General features: G+C 38.1%; 1 protein-coding gene across 7 annotated transcripts in view; it reads left to right on the forward strand.

The window, feature by feature from the left end:
* The window catches only part of THSD7B (thrombospondin type 1 domain containing 7B), a 952,777-nt gene that overhangs the window by 336,448 nt on the left and 596,363 nt on the right, over nucleotides 1-19,966 (forward strand). For all 7 annotated transcript variants that reach the window (XM_037848906.1, XM_037848908.1, XM_037848910.1 and 4 more), the window contains one exon: nucleotides 7,493-7,741. In XM_037848906.1, the coding sequence (XP_037704834.1) occupies nucleotides 7,493-7,741 (249 nt within the window). The remainder of the gene's footprint in view (nucleotides 1-7,492; nucleotides 7,742-19,966) is intronic.

Consider the following 19,966-nt stretch of genomic DNA (forward strand, 5'->3'; position numbering starts at 1 on the left):
TTGTTTTAGAAGAGTTATTTTTACTTTTTCAGAAAACGCAGTACATATATATTATTCTGCCTGTGAACCTACCCTCATTTAAATTTTAATACAATTTATTATATGAAATGCTTAACTTCAGCCCTTTTGCAAAAGTGTCCTCTTTTAGTTTTGGACTTTTGTGGGGTGGGAGTGTAGTTTTAAACATTAGTTTGTTCTAGTGTTTTGATTTGCTTTTTCAGGGATATCAATTATAAGTAAGTTGGAACTCCCTGCCTGTTTTCCTTTTTATCTACTTTCACTGACCCATTTTACTTATCTCCTCTTCTTTCTCTTTGTTTTTCCCTACTGTCCATTAGTGCCTGTAGTTAAGTTTTCATTTTATTTCATCTGTTATTTCTTGAGTATCTTATAAATCAATATTTATTTCTGATTCGGTTTCTCTCTTTCTTCTATTTCCTTCCTGAGTTCATTTGACTTGCATTTAATTTCTTCCTGGGTTTTTTTGGCCCATATCTGTACTTGATTTTGTATTTATGATTCAAGGCAGGATTTTTTTCATATCCCCGAATGTTTATTTGAGGATGTTTGCTGCAATTTGGAGTGTTGTGTTACAGTTTTTTTTCCAGTTTTGCAATTGAGTGTTTTGGGGAAGACTTTGTATCAGTAGAAAATCTTTTTACATATTCTGATTTTTCACTGTAATTTTGTATGAATATGATCTTCTTTATTTCTGTCTTATTCATTTCATGAATGGGGTTCCTACTTCAAAAACACCCCTCTCTGTCAGTTCTGTCCTCATTTGTGCATTTTCATTTATGGAAGTTAGTTGGTAGCTGTGGTGGGGCAAGGTTGATGTGTCTTGTTTCTCCTTTGTTTCTACAGGATTTTTAATTTCCCCTCTATTTCCTTCTCACCTTTCACTGCCTCATCTCCATGGGCTAACAGCCATTTTCTCTATATATTTATCCCCCAAAAGAAGGCTTCTTCAAGACTGCGACTTCAGGTCCTCAAGGCCCTTCTCTGTGTCTGTGCTCTGAATTACCAAGTTCTGATCTGTATTCTCTATTTTTTGGGTATTGGTGAACTTTCACTTTTTGGTAGTGATTTTGTCTGTACTTCATCTAAATCTTTTACTTCACCATACTCTTTTTCATGTAGTCTCTTAGGATTTTCCTCCCATACTTTCCACACCCACTGGGTAGTATCCGTAAGTGATCAGTGTGAACTTTTAGAATTCTCTTTTCCAACTTTTATGTAATTTGAAGTGTGTGTGTGTGTGTGTGTGTTCTCTGGCTCTAGTAATGGTGAAGGCAAAGGCAATGTGTGATTTTACTTGCTGTCTTGGTTGATATATTTTTCAGGGCTGGGGGGAAGAGGTGTGGGGAAGATGCAGAATCAAGCAACTATCATTGTTTTCTAAAGGTAAATTCAGGATAGGCTTTTGCTTTGGGTTATCACTTTGGGGTTTTATAAATTTGAACCTATTGCATGTAATGCTGTCACATGGACAAACTGTAACATAGTTTTGATCTCAAAGGTCTTAGTCATTGTATAGTTTTGTTGTGTGCCTATTAGAAAATCACTTAACTTTTCTGGTCCTCAGTTTCCTTCTCTGTAAAATGAGGATAGTGACCTAGACCTTCAAATGATTGCTGATATTTCTTCTGTCTCTAACCTTTTACACACCTTGTACACAGAATTATGTACCTAGATATTACTCTTAGTATTCTGTCAAAAAAAATTGGGGAAGATAAAAATCTGTATTATTCTGAGATTTGCACTGCATTTTAAATCTCTGTTGAGTAATATTTTCTAGTAACAGCAAATGATCACAGTACTAAAAACATTGTGTTGATATAGCATCACTCTCAAGGATATTCCTTTTCAAGAATTTAATATCTGAGTTTATGTCTGTGTGCTTACCTCTGTATCCATAGAGCAGTTTTTCTATTCCACAGTAGCAACTAGAAGCATTTTAAAATCAAATTTCCTACTGCTATTTTATCTTAACTGCATGGTTTTAGGTTTTTTACCTAAATAAAAGTTCGAAATTGTATAAATCTTAGTAAGAAATTAAGAGACATTTTAATAACTCACTTTTATTTTATCAAGAATTAGAAAGAAAAATGTTACATATCACAAGTAGTGGCACCCATTAGTTAAAAATACTAACCTGAGGCAAACATAATTTTTTGCCACATAAGAGATGTTGGCTCTTTTTATTTTCTGTATCAGGTTATACGTAAATATGTGAATAAGATCTACATTTACAAAGATAAAAATATTTTGATAAAATAGTGGAATATGTATTATTATTATTCAGAAAGAAGTTTATAGAGAAAAAGAAATTGAGCTAAAATTTCTCAATAATCCTTTACATTTTCTCTTAGTAATTTTAAATTATTCCTTACATTTTCAAAACCATCTTCCAGACAACACTTTTTAAACTCTGCTTATTCAAATGTCTTTATTTGCTGAAGCTTATATTGCAGTAGGCAGCTATTCTCACTTCTTGGTCTAATTTTCTAACAGTCAGGAAATTCACATAAACCTCTCTCTATATACATTTTCCTTCCTTAAGTTATCATTCTCATCTTTTTTTTTTTTTTTTTTTTTTTTCAGATGGCCCCATTAGTTTCAACTTGTGGCAGAAAAATTCTACTGGTTTGGAGTCAGAATCATTAAATGAAATAGCATGCATCCCATATGATTTCCAAAATCTATTCTCTTTTAAACTCATCTCAGTTCTGGTTCATTTATCTTCATTTCTCCATTCACGTTTTATCCCTTGGTGTTATTTTCATGACGTGATGTTGCAATCATTATTAAGTTAGAATCTGTAAACTCAAGAGGCAACTGTTCCCCTGTTATTATGCTATAATTTGGGTAAGCCACTATCATATGATGTTAGTGCTTTTGCAGAATAATTAGAATAAGCAAGCTTTTGAATGACCCAATGTTTTATTAAGAGATTTTAAAGTGTTTTCTCTGCTGCAGTCTCACCTCTATAAAAACAAACTTTTTAACAGTAAAGCATGTTATTGAAGTAATAAATTCTATAAACAATTATGACATAACTTAGAAAAAGATTACTAGAATTGGAAATACTTTCAAAATTGGGTAGTTTACTCATACATTTTAATTACTTCTCTTCCATGTGTACAGTAGATTTAACTGTCTGAATACATTGATATATAGATTTGATTTTATTGGGTTTTAGCAAAACTTTTTGTTATATAAATATATTTTCAGGCTTCCAGTTAAACATGATGAAATGAACACAGGTTTTTATTTCTGGTACCTTCTGGAACCCCACTTAAGTGATAGTGAAAGAATAGCCCAAGGTATAAACTCTCAAGGGCAAATGTAATGAGAAAGGATATGACAGCTGCAGAAAAAGATCAACGAATCTGGGAATCTGGAAAGCAGATGGAGGAGTAATAATTTGCCTAGTAGCATGGAGAAAGCTGAATGCTACCCTGCAGTTGCAAGACTGCAAAAAGCAAATCAGTTTGCACTGCACATCTGTGTTAGACACAAAGCTATGTGTTCATCCTGTTTTTTCCTCTTCCATGGCACATGCAGTGTATTTGGACCATTTGACTGAGGTCTGGCCAATGGAATGTGGGCAGAAGTAATGTAAATTTCCTCTAGGCCAATAAATCATCAGGGGCCATCCTCCAAACCCTCCCTTTCCTTTCCAAAAGTGAACTTGGAAGCCACATATTCTAGATGGTGAATCTGTAAGATGGGAAGAGCCTGGGTCCTTAAGTCTTCAATTAGAGGAAAGGCCTATAGAACTGAATGACCTGCATCAAATTTTATGTGAAAGCATAATGTGCACTTACCTTGTTAAACCACTGAGATTTCAGTTTGCTACCACAATATAACCTATTCTATTCAGATAAAAGAATCTTTGAAAGCTTAATTATTTATAGTTATGGCAAAACTCTCTGAACAAAATGTGTTTATTACCCCTTCACTTCATAAGATAGTGTAAATGTGAAATGTCACACTGAAAACATATGGATTAAGTAAAAATCTGTATATAATTTGTAAGCATGTCCTGCCACTTCCTTTTCTTCATTCTGGTTTCATAAACCCAACAGCCAGGTCTACACACTTGAGGCAAGAGGTAGGATTCCTATTTTGGGGATAAGGCAAGTAAGGAGTAAAGACTGATGGAAACCAATATTTGAGAGTCTCCAATGCCAGGGATCACAAGACATGTGTGCTAAGTCCAATATGAGCCAGGAAGACCAAAATAAATAGAAATCAGGAACTCAGAGTATGATGAGATAATGTAGTGAGCAAGTTATAAAGAAAACATATGAGCATATTTTTACGGCATTGGGATGGGGAACAATTTTAAGCATGGCATAACAAGCACACACTATAAAGGGAAAGATTGAACGACAAACTAAATATTTGTGTACCTCAAAAAGGTACCCTAAACAAAATTAAAAATTGTACAGGAGAAAAACATGTAATGGATAGAACCAACAACAGACTTCTATCCAGAATCAAAATCTCTGTCTATGACAATATGAATCTCTGATTATTACTATATGTATATATGTATGTGTATATATATATCTGTAACTGTGGGCTTGTGAGTGGACTTCTATAATTAAATAACAAAAAAGACAGCTCAGTAGAAATATGGGTGTATTCATTTCCTGTTGATTTTGTAACAAAATTTAGAGGCTTAAAACAGCACAAAATTATTATCTTTAGTTCTGGAGGCCAGAAGTCTAAAATGGGTAAACAGGGCTTTGTTTGTTCTGGAGGCTCTAGAAGAGAATGCATTTCCTTGCCTTTTCCAGGGTCTAGATGTTCCCACATTCCTTGGCTCAGGGCATTATATCATTGTAATTTCTGCTTCCATTGTCACAAGTCCTCTACTCTGAGAGTGCCTTCCTCTCATAAAGACCCTTATTATATTGGGCCCACCTGGATAATCCAGAATAATCTCTTCATCTCAAAATCCTTAATTTAGTCACATATGGAAAGTCCCTTTTGACATGTAAGCTAATGTAATCACAGGTTCTAGGGATGTGACAGGTTGTGGATATCTTTTGGGGAGCTTCAGTCAGCCTACCACGAGGAGCAAACAGTATGAATGGCCAATTCACAGGGCAGGAAGTCTGACATCTCACTAAAGGGGTTAAAAGAACATAAAAATGAATGGTAATCTGGAAGATGCAAATACACTTCCTCAACACTTTGGAAAAAGTAAGTCTGATAATACCAAGTATTGGGAGCATATGGAAAAGGAGAAATATCACAGTTCCTAGTGTATTTGATTATATGAATATTTATCACCTAACTCTAGGAAAAAATCCTAGAGAAATCCTCTCACAATGTGTAACATGCAGAGAAGTGTACAAGATGTTTCAATGCATCATCCTGTGGAATTGCAAGAAACTGAACAAAACCAAAAGCTCCACTAATTGGGGAATGGATAATTAAATTGCCATGTACTTGTGTATGAGAATATTACTCAGCAGAAAAATCAATGAACTCTATCTGTATTTATCAACATGGGTAGGCCCAGAAATAATATTAAGTGAGAAAAATAATTCCTACAGTGATATGTATACTAAAACAACATTTAAGTAAAAATTTAAAAAAATTTAAAAAATGCAAGATAATGCCATATGCTATTTATGAATATGTATGTATGAAAACATGGTGTGGAATAAAACTCTTCAACTTCAGTATAGTGGCTATGTCTGCAGAGCCAGAGCTGGAACTGGGATTGTAGAGGGCACAAGGGATTTCACCTTATTTTGTAATTTTACATTTATTTCTAAAACTCTGAAGCAAATTTTATCCATTGCTAATAGGGTGTTGGGATTTTTATTATATTACCCTGTTTTTCTGTATTTTTAAAATATTTAGAATTGTGCTAAAGTAGTAACTGAAGTGCTGATGAAGTGGGGGTACATTTCTGTTGATTTTTAATTTTTAAGAGTTTCTGCCCTTAGTTTGGAAGCAAAGAGGCTTTTTTACATTTCCAGTATAAGAATTTCTAGAGTAAATTTTAGTTTCAAAGATTTCCTTTACAGTTGAATGCTTGTGAAGTAATTTACAAATGACAGTGTGCTCTATAAATGTCAAGGAGGTACAATTATCACAGTATCTTTTTTTAAAAGACAAACCAACAATATATGTGTGTTTCATTAAATAGGCCCACAAACTTCTGTGAAAAGATTGATTACCATTTCAGATTGCCGTTCCCTTGCTGGGTACTTTAATTTTATAAGGTGATTTCACCTCCGCCACCTACGCTAATGGTTAAGACCACTTTGCAGGGTGAGCAGACATTTTATTATTCTTTTTTCCTGCAGATAATGAAACTGATTGCCCAAGACATTAAGGCCCTACTAATTTATTGTGATGGAAAGTTCAGGACCCAGATATTCCTGATTCACAGCCAGTGTTCTTCCCACTAGCCCAGTAAGATGAAATTTCATTGATCAGATTAGACTAGGCCCTGATGTGAAACTTTTTGCTATTATTATTAAGTCAAATCATGAAATCAAATGACTTGCAAATTCCCTGAAAATTTAGCAATTGACTCTTGTGAGCCAGTACCAGCCAGCTCCAGCATACCCCTGGTTCTCACCGTACAAGTTATTTCAAGGCTTTGAGTATCCCAGTCCCTTGACGGAGAATAGTCTTCCCTGTGTACCTGAGATGCTCCATTAATCTTTTAAAATGAAGCTCAGATGTCCTCTCTGACTACCCCCACCACCACCTTCCCAGGTGGTCCATCAATGCTTCATCACTACAATTGCTTTTATGTTGAGTTCATTACATTATCACATTAGCACATTAATCTTTTTATTTATTTATTGGTTCCCCAATTAGATTGTTAGTACTTGATAGCACCTGAATTTTGCAAATGAGGAAATTGATGCTCAGAGCTAACAGTGTGTGGAAACATAATCAAGATCACATTTTTTTAATAGCCTAGTATTCAAAAGCATGGATTGATTTATACTCTAAAGCTTACCTTTACCTTTATTTAACCTTGAACAAATTATTTAGCTTCTCTTGGTCTTAAGTTTTTTCATCTTTAAAATGGAGATACTAATAAGTAAACCCTAAGTTGTTGTGCCAGCATGTCTGTGAAGCCCCGCTCAGTGTGTGGCACCTGGGAATCAATTGATAAGTGGCAATCATAGGCCATATCATAGGTGAAAGCATGCTAGAAAGAACCTCCATTATTTCTGATTATCCTTTGGACAAGGTACAAGGCAGAACCACCTTGCATTTATGCCTTTCTGGAGTGAAAGAGCTTCACTGTTTCAGATGAAATAGAATGCTTCTTAAAATGTTATATCCTTCAATATTTTATCATGGTGCCTTTAACATTTTTTAAAATCCTCCTATTCAAAAGCTTAAACCAGATTTCAGTTTTTTTTTTGTAGTCGGTACTTCATAATGCCCATTGCATCTGTTTGAATCAATGGCCTCCTGTTTTCTGCTTCTGTTCCATCAGCCTTTGCATGCAAGACTCCTTCCCTTTGACTGTTCAGTCCTGCATCATGCCGAAAGACTGTGAAACCACCGAGTGGTCCTCCTGGAGCCCCTGCTCCAAGACATGTCGTTCAGGGAGTCTTTCCCCAGGATTTAGGAGCAGGAGCCGGAATGTGAAGCGCATTGCTATTGGAGGTGGAAAGGAATGTCCTGAACTTCTTGAGAAAGAAGCCTGCGTTGTCGAGGGAGAGCTTTTGCAGCCATGTCCCAGGTATTGTGCATTCTTTGGTATGAGGATTTAATATTATATATAACCATGTATGTAAAGAAGGGGATGTTAATAACAGCAGCTGTGACTCACATTCATTGAGTCTTTACTCAATATAGAATTTCCAAATTAGGCAGTATTAGGGCAGTGGTTTAAGACTATGGGATTTGGTGTGGACTCCCTAGGTCCTGTGACTTTCTAATTATGTGAACTTCGGCAAATTACTTAGTCTCCTTGTGCCTTAGTTTCCTCATCTACTAACCCTGTGCTTGTTGTATAGTAAATGCTAATAAACATTAACTATTATTACCTGGCATGTTTCACATAATTCTTAAAACAACCTAAGAAGCCATTCATATCATTCTCATCGTGCAGATGCTCAGAGAGATTAAATAATTCCTGAGGTCACATTGCTAATGAGTGACTAAGGCTCATTTTTAACCCAATTCTGCCTCCAAATCTCTGTGGCAGGGTCTCTACTCCAGAGTCCCTAGGGAGAGAGTATGTGTTGGAAAAAGGCTTATATTTTAATATCTTACTATTGGTTATATTCTGTCTGGCTGTAAAGCCCCTGGTAAAGGCCCGCAGTGTATTTTCTTCTGGGTTGTTGGCTGATGATGGGCCCAATCTGAAAATGATAATAGTAAGTTTTTTGAGGCTGGCTATTTATAAGTCTGGAGGGGATGCATTGGTGGTGATGCCCGGCTGGGCAACTGCCTGAACTGTATCTGTCAAATCTGTATCTATTTTAGATAGACATTTTCTAGTAGTTTCTTGCAGTCTGTAAGATTTGAGAACCATTTCCCCACTGAAAAATAAGATGAGGAAAAATTAGCTTTTTATAGGAATTGATCATCTGGGGATGTGTGAAGATGTGTGTGGGTTACAAACTCAACAAGTATTCTTGATGTGCTGGGAGACTAGAGGCCTGGCTGCTCTGTTGGCCTGAAATGATGAGTGTGTATTGGGGTGTAGGGGGGCCAGTTAGAGAGGCGAAGTTTTTGGTGTCAGATTCTCAGCTACTCACTCCCCCGCCTCGCCACTGGAATCAGTGTTGATTGAACACACTGCTTACATACTGATTACTCATTTTTCACCAAGATGACACTTTGATTTTTATCATTCCTCAGCTCAAAAGCCCAGAAGGAAGATGTGACTCATGATTCTTTACATATTAACTCAAATTATGGATCTCACTGAATCCTTCCTAGTTGTGTTAATTATATGTGCAGAAAACACTAATTTGGGGGTGAAATGGGGGCTTAGAAATGGCATAACTCTGGGGTCTCTGTCTCTGTTGAAAACAGATAGACTGAATTAAAATTGTATCCCCATCACCGTCACTTATTAGCTGTGTGACCTTGGACAAGCCTTACAATTTTCTAAGACTTCAATAATAATATGGCCTCTGTTGCAGGTTGGAGACTCCATACCAGGCAAGTAAAATGTGTGTGCCCAACACAGGAGATACTACATGAAAGGGGACCACTATTGTTGCCCTGTGAAGTTGTGGTAATTCCCTCCAGAATGAGAATTCCTGATTCCTTGGAAGGCATACTGTAGTTATTCTATGCAGTAGAAATTTATTATATCTGGGTAATTTGGAAATCCTCCCCCTTCCCCATTGATGCATAATTCACAAAAGTTCTCAATGGTAGGCAGGTGGGAATAGGATGTGGGTAAATGATTATTACCTTGACATGATGACTTTTTCTTTCATTGCTTCCATGGAACTTATGGTGAATCCTTTCCAGTATTTTCAACAATTTGTTGATTTATAGACATCCTTCCATTTTCTCTCTTCTTTTCCTTTGTTAATAACTATTACAGTTCTCTTAGAAGTCAGCATGGTCCCTTCCTAATGATGCTTAGAAAGTTGAGCTGTGTCTGCCTTTGTTAAATAATACCTACCTTACACTCAGTACCTGCTGTTGGCCAATTAAACTATATTAGGGATTTTACAAAGATTATTTAGAGTAACACAGAGTTTATCTTCCAAATGGGACACTTTGAAGAGCAAGAGGTATAAACATCATTGTTAAGATTCAAATTCAGGTTTGTTCGGCTCCAAAATCAATATTCTTTCTGTTACATCACATTGGTTCTCATGATAATCATAGTGAATACACATGATAGTGAATACATGCTGAATATACAAGATATGCACACATAAGTATACACACATACAAACATATGTACATGTATTGTGGTTCTCCAAAATACATGTGAACTAATGCAACCACTTGGTTGAGGAAAGGAGAATGCATAATTAGCATTGACTGACATTAGTTTTTGTCTGAAATCGGGGTTGTGGCCTCCACCACAGGAAAGCATAAAGGCTGTGTACCACCTTTTGTTTCTAGTTGACCTAGTGATTGAATTTTATTGTGAACATGGGGAATGGAAGCAAACGATTAAGGAACAAAAATGTCCATTTCTCCTTTCCCAGAATTCATCCTGAGCAATTTGTATTCATCAAGCAATTTGATTAACTATATATCTCCCTGGCAGGAAACTGTACATTTCTGTGACTCTTCATAGTTGGTTTTTTTTTTTTTTTTCAATTCTCTTAGAATGGATGTTTGACTTTTATCTGTCCACCATCTTTGTTATAGATGTATTCATTCAGTCAACAAGTATATATTGAGCTCATGCTATATGTCAAGCATTAAGTTAGCATTTGGGATACCTCAGTCAAACAAAATAGAAAAATTTCTTTGTCCCCATGGGGCTTACATTTTAGTGGAGATACGAACTCTAAATGTAATCAATAAACTATAGAGTTTGTGTATGTGCTATGGAAAAAAAAACAAAAAGAAAATTAAAGTAGGGTAATAGTGCAGGGTTCGGGAATGCTGTGAAGTAGGCCAGCGGAGGTTGTAGAATTAAACAAAGTCATCTGAGAAGTCTCATTTATAAAAGCAGGATTTGAGAGAGGAGGGGACTTGAAGGAAGTAAGGAAATTAGCCATACAGGTGATTGGGGGAAGAATATTCCAAGAAGAGGGTATAGCTAGAAGAGTGCTCTAGACTCTGCATATTTATATTGCTCAAAAAATACTTGTTCTTCAGTTGCATAGTTTAGGCATCTTAGACATCACTCTCCCTACCAGCTGGCTCCATTGAGCAGTTTAGCTCTAAATACCATGAGTGCCAGTCCATAGGGTGTAATTCCATGAAATGAATTGTGACCTAGAAGAGTGCATTCCAGAAGCACTCCTCGGGACCAGAACACTTAGAAAATTGTCTTGGGATCCTAAGTTAACTTAAAAGGAGACAGAGACCTGTCTATGTTATGCTTGTTTGGGAAATTTTAGAACCTCAGGGAGGTTAGCATTGTGATGCCTCAGGTTTGATTCAAAGGTGTACAAGTTTTGACCAAGACACATATAGACCCCAAAATACCCCTTATCCCAGCCTTATACAATTTCTTTATAATTCTGTATGTCCTCCCCATCCCCAGCATAATATTAAGCACTGTATTATGGGGTGGGACTAGAAACCAGAGAGACGGAATAAATCTGCTTACCACTTGCCACCATTTCTTTTGGTGTGGTTATCTCTTATTTTATTGGGCATCATGACTTTAGGCATCATGTTATTACTCTCTGCTCCCAAATACTCTAAGATACCGGTTTTATAAGATACCTTGGCACTTGGTTCCTATTCTTTGTCTGGAGTAACATCTAAAGTATTAGATCTTAAATTCCAACTAAGAGGAAGGTCAAAAGCATTCTGAGACAATAAAAGAAAGACAGAGGACACAGGGGCTGTAATATTTTTAACTGTTTAAAGTCAGAGAACTAAGACGTGTCCTAGTTCCAGCACAGCTATGACTCTAGAGCCCAGGTGTTTAAGTAAGGAACCACCATTCTGGCTGAAGTCACTGTAGCACTCAGGATATTGAAAAATGTCAACTGCAGACATCTTTCCTGGAAGTGCCACTTAAGACCACCTACCAGCAACTTCCTTCACCCCACCAAGAGGCAACCAGTGTTCTACCTCTTGAATGCTCATTGAGATTTTGGAATTGAATACAAGAAGGAGCTGTTAAACAGTGAATAAAACTCTTAGGACGATCTGAAGGTGGAAGCTGCTTGACTGATGGTATTATATAGGCTTTTTGATTTTACTGTACAGGAAAGCCAATTTTTAAAACTTCATTTCAGTATTCTGGTCTGGCACTGAACAGATGGGCTTCTTTAATCTGTCCTTTCTTGCTCCTGGTATGTATGAATTTTTCCTTCTTGTGGATAGAGATTCTTCAAAAAAAAGTCTACCTCTGGAAAGTTATGCTGAGAAGTCTGTCTCTGTTAGCCCACTTTGATTTGTTTGTAAAAACAACTCCCCGTGACTAGCCTGGTTCTCCCTAACATCTCTTTGAGGCACTGACTCAATTTTAGATTTCCTGGATAAAATTCTTTTTCCATGAGAAAAATCTTGATGGATTTTTTTAGATGAATATTGAAGCCAAGGATAGAGCCAAAGAAAACAATAGTGGATAAAAACTTGGCCCGGTTGTTTGCTTCCTTTCCCCACTGTGTTGGAGTGCGTGCTGGGATTGATGTGTTGTGAAGAGATGTTTGTTCAACACTTCCTTGGACCTGTCACTGTGTTAGTTACTGGAAAATTCAGGAAACTGAAAACTTTCAGTCTGTGTTCACTTAGTTTTTCACCTCAAGACTCTTGTAATATATACTTTTTCAAAACTATAGCATCCAGAACACTATAATGATGTCCTTTAAGAATGTTTAATACTTGGTGATGTTCCCACACATCATCCCCATGGATTTGAATGTGGCTTTTTTGTTTGTTGTTTTCTTTCCCCTCTACTTTAGAGAGAGCAGTCCCAAGACACATGCCTCGTTCATCATAGTTGCTCAGTAAACGCTGGCTAAATAAAAGAATGAATGAAAACTCAAAAGTAGAGTAGTTCCGGAACAATATTATGCACAGAGTATTTTATTCTGTGCAGAAACTTATTAAATAGCATGTGTGTGTATCAAATTCAAAGGCGTTTCTTATAAAGAGCAGCTGAAAGTGGCATCTTCAAGGAGATTAAGGACACCTACCCAGAAAATGATCTCATCAGTTTAGCTGTGAACCCCAATGGCTGCCATACTCCTGCTAACATTGTGTGTGGTCTTCCAGATAAGAACTCTCTGTTATGATTCGTTATAAGAGTAGCTAAAAGAAGAGTGAGGAATGAGATCACAGTCTAAATTGACAAAAAGTTGTCTCCCCAAGCAGAATGTTACACACAGTTCCTACCGTATCTTCTGTTTCATCTATTGATTTTCTACCACAGCACCTAACACCCTGTACATAGTAGAAGCTCAGTAAATGGTTGTTGAATGAATTAGTGGATGCTTTCAGGAACTTTTTTTTTTTTTTTAATTGTTTTAATTAAGTAGGTTTTCTGCAGCATTTGAGGAGGAAAGGAGTAATGACCTGGAACCAAACCTCAGGAGAATCTGTTTTAGAGAAGAAACAACACTTTTCAAAGAATCTGGAATTGTTTCAACAAAAGGAAACTGATACCTTTTTATGGCTCTATCTTTCACTGGTGCATTTTGTGTTGTAAGTCCCCATTGTCCTGCTTTATTTTAAATCCTCCTGCACTGACAGTTGTGTTACTCAGTTAGTGTAAGAAAGTAAACATACTGCTAAGTGCTGTGCATAGTGCTAGAAGTCTATTAATACATATGTAGAGTTCGGCAAGCAAATCTATCTGCTGAAGAGCAAAGAGCTTTGCACTTCAGAGTAGCTTTCCATAATCAATAGTTTCACTCTATCCAATAAAAAATTACTAGAGCATAAAATGTGTAAAGCTTGATCAGTTCCCTTTATCTTGGTCGTCTGTTCAGCAAAAATGACAAGTTAATTCTTTTCTAAATGCATTTACAGCTTTAAAAGGACAACAGACACTATCATAAATTAGTTATGCTGCAGTACACTGATTTTTAATATATGCATACATTTAATTTTGAATACCTTACATTAGGGTTTTAATTCCAAGAGTGTTTGCAAATCTATATGTGCTCAGTCAAAACCTGACCATTAACTAATGCAATTATCCTTTCAATCTGTCATCATTACAACATTTAAGATACTATTCCATGTTGCTTTGCTTTAAATCTAAGCCCTTTGAAGAAGGAAAAAAGAAATCCACACTTCGTAAGCATTGTAAGCCTTACAAAACTGACAAAGCATTGCTTCCAAAGGACAGTCGCTATAAAACTGTGGTGGTCCTGGCATCTGATTGCTATTGGAATCATTTTATGTCACATTAGTAGGATGGAGGAGTTTCAAAAAATATTCCCTACGTGTGTCTACACTTTTCTAATTTCAGCATTGCTAATTTAAGATGTGTCTACTTAAGTTGTCTCTACTAATTGCATCATAGAATGAATTCCTTGCTCCTTCTGCCCCTTCCCTCCTTCAATTCAGAGAATAGTTTGGTTACAGGATTCCTTGGTTCCTGTTGTCAAGTTGTCTACCTGGATGATTTATTTTCAAGGCCTCGAGTAAGCTTCCTTAATCCAAAATTTGTCTCCTTGATGAGAACATCTTCCACAGTTAGATGATTCCTTTCTTTGACTTAAACACCTCCAGGTGTTTGTGAATTTTCCAAGTCTCTGATGGTTATTGACTTCTATTTGTATTCCACTGTGGTCAGAGAATGTGCTTTGAATAAATTCAATTTTTTTAGATTTATTGAGGCTTGTTTTATATCCCAGCCTATGGTCTATTCTGGAGAAAGATCCATGATCACTAGAGAAGAATGTGTGTTCTGGTGATTTGGGATGTAATATTCTATATATGTCTGTTAAATTTCTCTCTCTCTCTCTCTCTCTCTTCTTTCTTTGTTTCTCTGTCAGTAGGGCTCCCTTTAGTATCTGGGGCAGGGCAGGGCTTTTATTAGCAAAATCTCTCAGCATTTGTTTGTCTGTGAAAAATTTAAGCTCTCCCTCAAATTTGAAGGAGAGTTTTGCTGGCTAAGTATTCTTCGTTGGAAATTTTTCTCTTTGAGAATTTTAAATATGTCATGCCACTGCCTTCTCGCCTCCATGGTGGCCACTGAGTAGTCACTCCTTAGTCTTATGTTGTTTCCTTTGTATGTGGTGAATTGATTTTCTCTTTCTGCTTTCAGAACTTGCTCCTTCTCTTCAGTATTTGTCAGTCTGATCAGAATATGTCTTGGAGTGGGTTTATTTGGATTTATTCTATTTGGAGTTTGCTGGGCATTTATGCTTTGTGTATTTATATTGTGTAGAAGGTTTGGGAAGTTTTCCCCAACAATTTCTTTGAATACTCTTTCTAGACCTTTACCCTTCTCTTCCCCTTCTGGGACACCAATGAGTCTTAAATTTGGACTTTTTGTTTTATCTGTCATATCCCTGAGATCCATTTCAATTTTTTTATTTTTTTCCCCACTCGTTCTTTTGTTCTTCCATTTTCCATTCTGTGGTCTTTGAGGATGCTGAGTCATTGTTCAGCTTCCTCTAGTCTTGTACTATGAGTATCCAGAATCTTTTTAATTTGGTCAACAGTTTCTTTTATTTCCATAAGATCTCCTATTTTTTTTATTTACTCTTGCAAGTTCTTCTTTATGCTCTTCTAGGGTCTTCTGTATGTCCTTTATATCCTGTGCCATGCTCTTCTTCATGTCCTTTATATCCTGTGCCATGCTCTTGTTGTTTGTCTTTAGTTCTTTGATTAATTGCTCCAAGAACTGTGTCTCCTCTGATCTTTTGATTTGGGTGTTTGGGTTTGGGTTCTCCATATCATCTGGTTTTATCATATGCTTTAAAATTTTCTGTTGTTTTTTGCCTCTTGGCATTTGCTCTACTTGATAGGGTTCTTTCAGAATATGAAAAACACCAATCTCTAATTTGTCAGATCTGCAGCTTGGTGGCGTACACTTTCTCTAACTAACCAGCAGATGGCATCCGTGAGTCATCTATTCCCCTCAAGTCAGTTCTCCTGACTTTGTCTTTGTGGTGTGTAGGGGTCTGATTCTTGTGGGGTTCAATTGGTGCACCAAGTTTGGGTGTGTTGTTGGTGCTGTCCGCCCTGAATGAGGGGTGTGTGTCTGAGCAGTTAGAGAGGCAGGGTAGCTTTAATAATCAAACCTCCCAGGTGTTCCTGGAGATTTAAGGCTGTTGCAAGAGTCTAAGCCTTCATCCCAGTTTTGCCACAGATTGTCTCTGCAGCTGACCCACAAGTCCTTGGTATTGGGGTAGGGTCCCTGGGATTTCCGAGTGGGTCCCCCTTCTCAGCCATGCTCTTCCAGGACTTCTACTGAGGGAAGGCTGTGCCATGTCACACGTGTGCACCGGCCCTCCAGGGAAGCCGTGGGCCGCCAGGCTGTGCAAGGGCGTTCCCAGCCAGCTGAAAGGATAGCTGAATGGGGCATGTTAATATCCCTGTTTTCGCACAGCTCCCCCTTCCCAGCTCTGGGACAGTTAGCTGTGGGTGCACTAAAGGCCACTGTCCACAGCCGATATTGTGGCGTGTGTGCAGTGCTGTGGGATACACTCCCTGTCACACTGGCACCTGTGGCGCGGCTCTGGGCTGTTTCTCTGGCCCTAGGCAGGAGCATCCCCAGCCCACCGGGAAGATGGCTGCAAAGGGCATAGTTTCTTTCTCCTTTTGGCTCCTCTCTGCCCTCCTGGCTTTGACACAATTAGCAGCGGGTGCGGGAAGGGCTATCTTCCACACCAGATATTGAGGCGTGGCACAGCCCGTTCCTGCTGTGCTTCACTGCACAGTTGCTGCCGTAGCCACAGCCACTCCCAGGTTTTTTTTAAAAAAGAACTACTCCATCTCCAAACACCAACCCACGGTTTCCCCACACCGCAGTATGGCCGCCGGATTTTCAGCCGGCTCACTCACTTATTTCAAAATGCTGACTCCCGGTTTCACCAAATGCATGGTCCCTGTGGATTCAGCAGACCTTGTCTGGCTGGTGCATCGCTGGAACTGGTGTTCTGGGTCACTTTCTGGCTTTTATCTAGTATTTTTCACAGAAGTGTTTTCTTGCCCTGTCTCACCTAGCCACCATCTTAGGATCTCCTCACCATGTTACATGTTGATGTGTTTTTGGCCCTCTTTCAACTAGAAGGTAATCGTCACAAGGTCAAGGACTTTGTCTCGGTCACTGCTGTGCATTTCTATTGTCTGGAAGAGTAATAGTTGAAGCTCTAGGATCACTTGTTGAAAGAGAGGATGAATGAGCAAATGGATGAGTGAGTGATTCACTTACCATTTGGGCAGGTTATTTCTTTTTATTGTGTGACCTGCTTTTTAAGCTCCTGTCTGGCTTCAGTCTCACATGCATATTTTTATCCTAACTAAAATTTCCTTTTAGGAGTTGTTTTCCTTGTGGATTCTGTATTTGAGTTACCAGAATTTTTCTCCTCAGAGGTTTGAGGGACCCACTGTGCTCGACCATGGGACATCAGAGTTGTTTCCATGTAATAGGAAGGCAGGTTTACCCAATATACTGAATGACCAAGGAACAATGTGGAAAATTTGATTTCAGGGCCTCTGAGAAGGTTTTCCTCTTAAAATATTTATCTTCTGCACCTTTTAATGGAAATTTTAATTTCCACAATTAGACATTCCTTTATTTGGTGTATCCTTTGTTTCTCTGTAACCTGCAAATCTCTCCTAAAAATGCTAAAATTTGATTCTGTGTGATTGCAGTGCTCTACTTATATCATGACTGGCTAAAAAATACTCTCAAACTATGTATTTGTGTTGAGTTGAAAAGAAAAAAATATTTTGACGACATGAAATATTGCTGGTCATATGTTACTGACAATAACTTTGTCACCAACAGAGGAATTAATAGATGCATCTTTTTTTGTTTTTTTCAGACCAGAACTCAGCTAGAACAACATTTACTTTTGCTGGTAATGGTTAGGCAGATAGCTAGTGTCTCCTGAACTTGTTCTCTGTGCCACCTGACACAGCTACATGGGTTGCCATTCATGTTTTTCATCTACCAGAGTATCATTTCATTAAGCATATGTGCCTGAAATCAGATAAACCTGACTTTGAATTCTGCTCTTCCACTTGATTATGTGACCTTGGGAGAGTTACTTCTTCTTTATTCCAGTTTTCTCGTCTGTAAAATAGGAAATTTCATCGAGTTCCTGGCAAGATTAAATGAAGTAATTCACTTATATTGCTTAGCCAAGTGCCTGGCACAGAGTCAGCCTTCGACAAATGTTGGCTGTTACTGTTGTTCCTTGGGGGCATATGATTCCCTGGTAGCCCAAATCAATTAATGCCTTGCCTATACTGTTCAGCCAGACCCTTTGAGAAAAGCAAATCAATCCTATTCACTCACATTGGTAAGGGGCTATGGGGATTGATTTATTTCTTGCATTTCATGGTTTTCTACTCTACTTGAGGCATTTCAACAGCCAGTTTAAAAGTGCTACTCACTTATTTGAGAGAGGACACCAACCTTTGAGACTTGCCATATTGCCCTCCTAATCATGAGGACAAAGTGGAGATGCCTTGAACGGTACGGAATTGGGAGACAGAGGGCTGGGAAGTCACCGGTGCTAGCCATTAAAGAGAGTGACCCAGGCAGTCGCAAAGCCAAGTTTTCCGGAGGCCGGAGCCCTACTGCGGTTACATCTTCTAAAGGAGAATGTGAGGAACGTTTAGCTGAACGGACACGCCTTTGATTTCTTATTCTGTCAGATCCTGGAGATGCTTTCTCACGTTGGTGGAGTTCACAATGTTCAGTTTTCATGGCTGCCGGGTGATTTGTGACTAAACATAGATCAGGCTTTTGAAAAAAAATTAAAGAGAAAAAGATGAGCAAAGACTATGAAAAGAAGCACGTTTTTAAAAGTAATATAGAAGCCCTTTACCGCAGTGCTTTTTTCCTTTGCCTCTTGCTGGGTTGGCATTTTCTCTGAGGTGGTAAACAACAGCAATAGCGATAAATGTCTTATATTTCTTTAGAGAATTTGTCATTTGCCAGTGAACGGAAGCTGGGTGTTTGGGGCTGATGAACTACCAAGAGGGTTTTTGTGGTAAAACTGTAGTCATTAAACTTATCTGTTCATTTTTCTCCATGCTAGCTTCCAGAATTCATCCATTGCTAATTCGTGTAGGGTTATGATAAATTAATTGAAGAAGCAGTTATTTAGCATGGCCCATTCCTTTCAAACAAGCAAACAAATTACTGTAACTTGCTACAGTCTAAACTTCAGGTTCACAGTCTTTGCTGAACTTGGTTGCTGGAGCTTAGACCAATTCGGTCCTGGCATCTGTAATATTAGGGCCTTTGATGCAATCGATGAAATCCTTGCAAATAAAATATTGTGTGTGCACTTGTGCGGAGGTATATGTTCTGTTTTCTGTGGCAGCAAGGGGCTGAGGAGACATGTAAAAGGACAAAAGAAGAAATGGAATTAACATTTATTGAACATTTATTATATGCCAGGCTCAATGTTTGCTATCATTATCCCCGTTTTGCAGATGGGAAAACAGAACTGGGCCATAGGCCCATGGCTAGTACTGGCAAAGCTCAGATTGAAGCCAGCTGAGTTTGACTCCAAAGCATGCCTGCCTTCTACACCCGCTTTTTGCATATCTTATTCACTAACTATATCACAGGAGCCTCATATTCAACTGCTGTACTTAACTCCCTCCCTGAAATCCAGAGAACTCTTCTTTCAGGGAACACTTTGAGAAAGACAGTTTGAAATGAGGACCTGATAACAATCGACCCCAGCATATTCTTATCTTACTGTATTTTGCCCTGGAATACAGAGATACACGTGCCGTGAGACTTGGAGACGTGAAGGACAAGACCTGTGCTTTATTGACCATGGAAAATAGGATGAGACTTGGGAGAAGGGAGGAGAAAGGGCTTCGGAGTCTCTGGAGCAGGAGTGTCTCTGGGGAAAGGCAGACCTGAACTCCTCCCTGTCTCATGTGTGAGAATTGGAAATGTGTTACTGCCCCTGTTCACGTAGCATGAGGAGGACCTTCATCCATTACCCATCACGGAAAAATTTTCAAGCCTTGGAAAATCACATGAAAATGGACACATCTCAAAGGATTGTCCAAATCCATTTTCCGCACTGGACTTTTCACAAGACTTGTGATTCTCAGCTTTCAAGCATTTTAAATGCCATTCAATGTGAAAGAGTTTGATCAGTATTAGATTTCTTAGAGATTTGCTTCCTGATTTTGG

The sequence above is a fragment of the Choloepus didactylus genome, chromosome 9 (assembly GCF_015220235.1).
Source record: "Choloepus didactylus isolate mChoDid1 chromosome 9, mChoDid1.pri, whole genome shotgun sequence".
In the NCBI taxonomy this organism is placed as follows: Eukaryota; Metazoa; Chordata; class Mammalia; order Pilosa; family Megalonychidae; genus Choloepus; species Choloepus didactylus.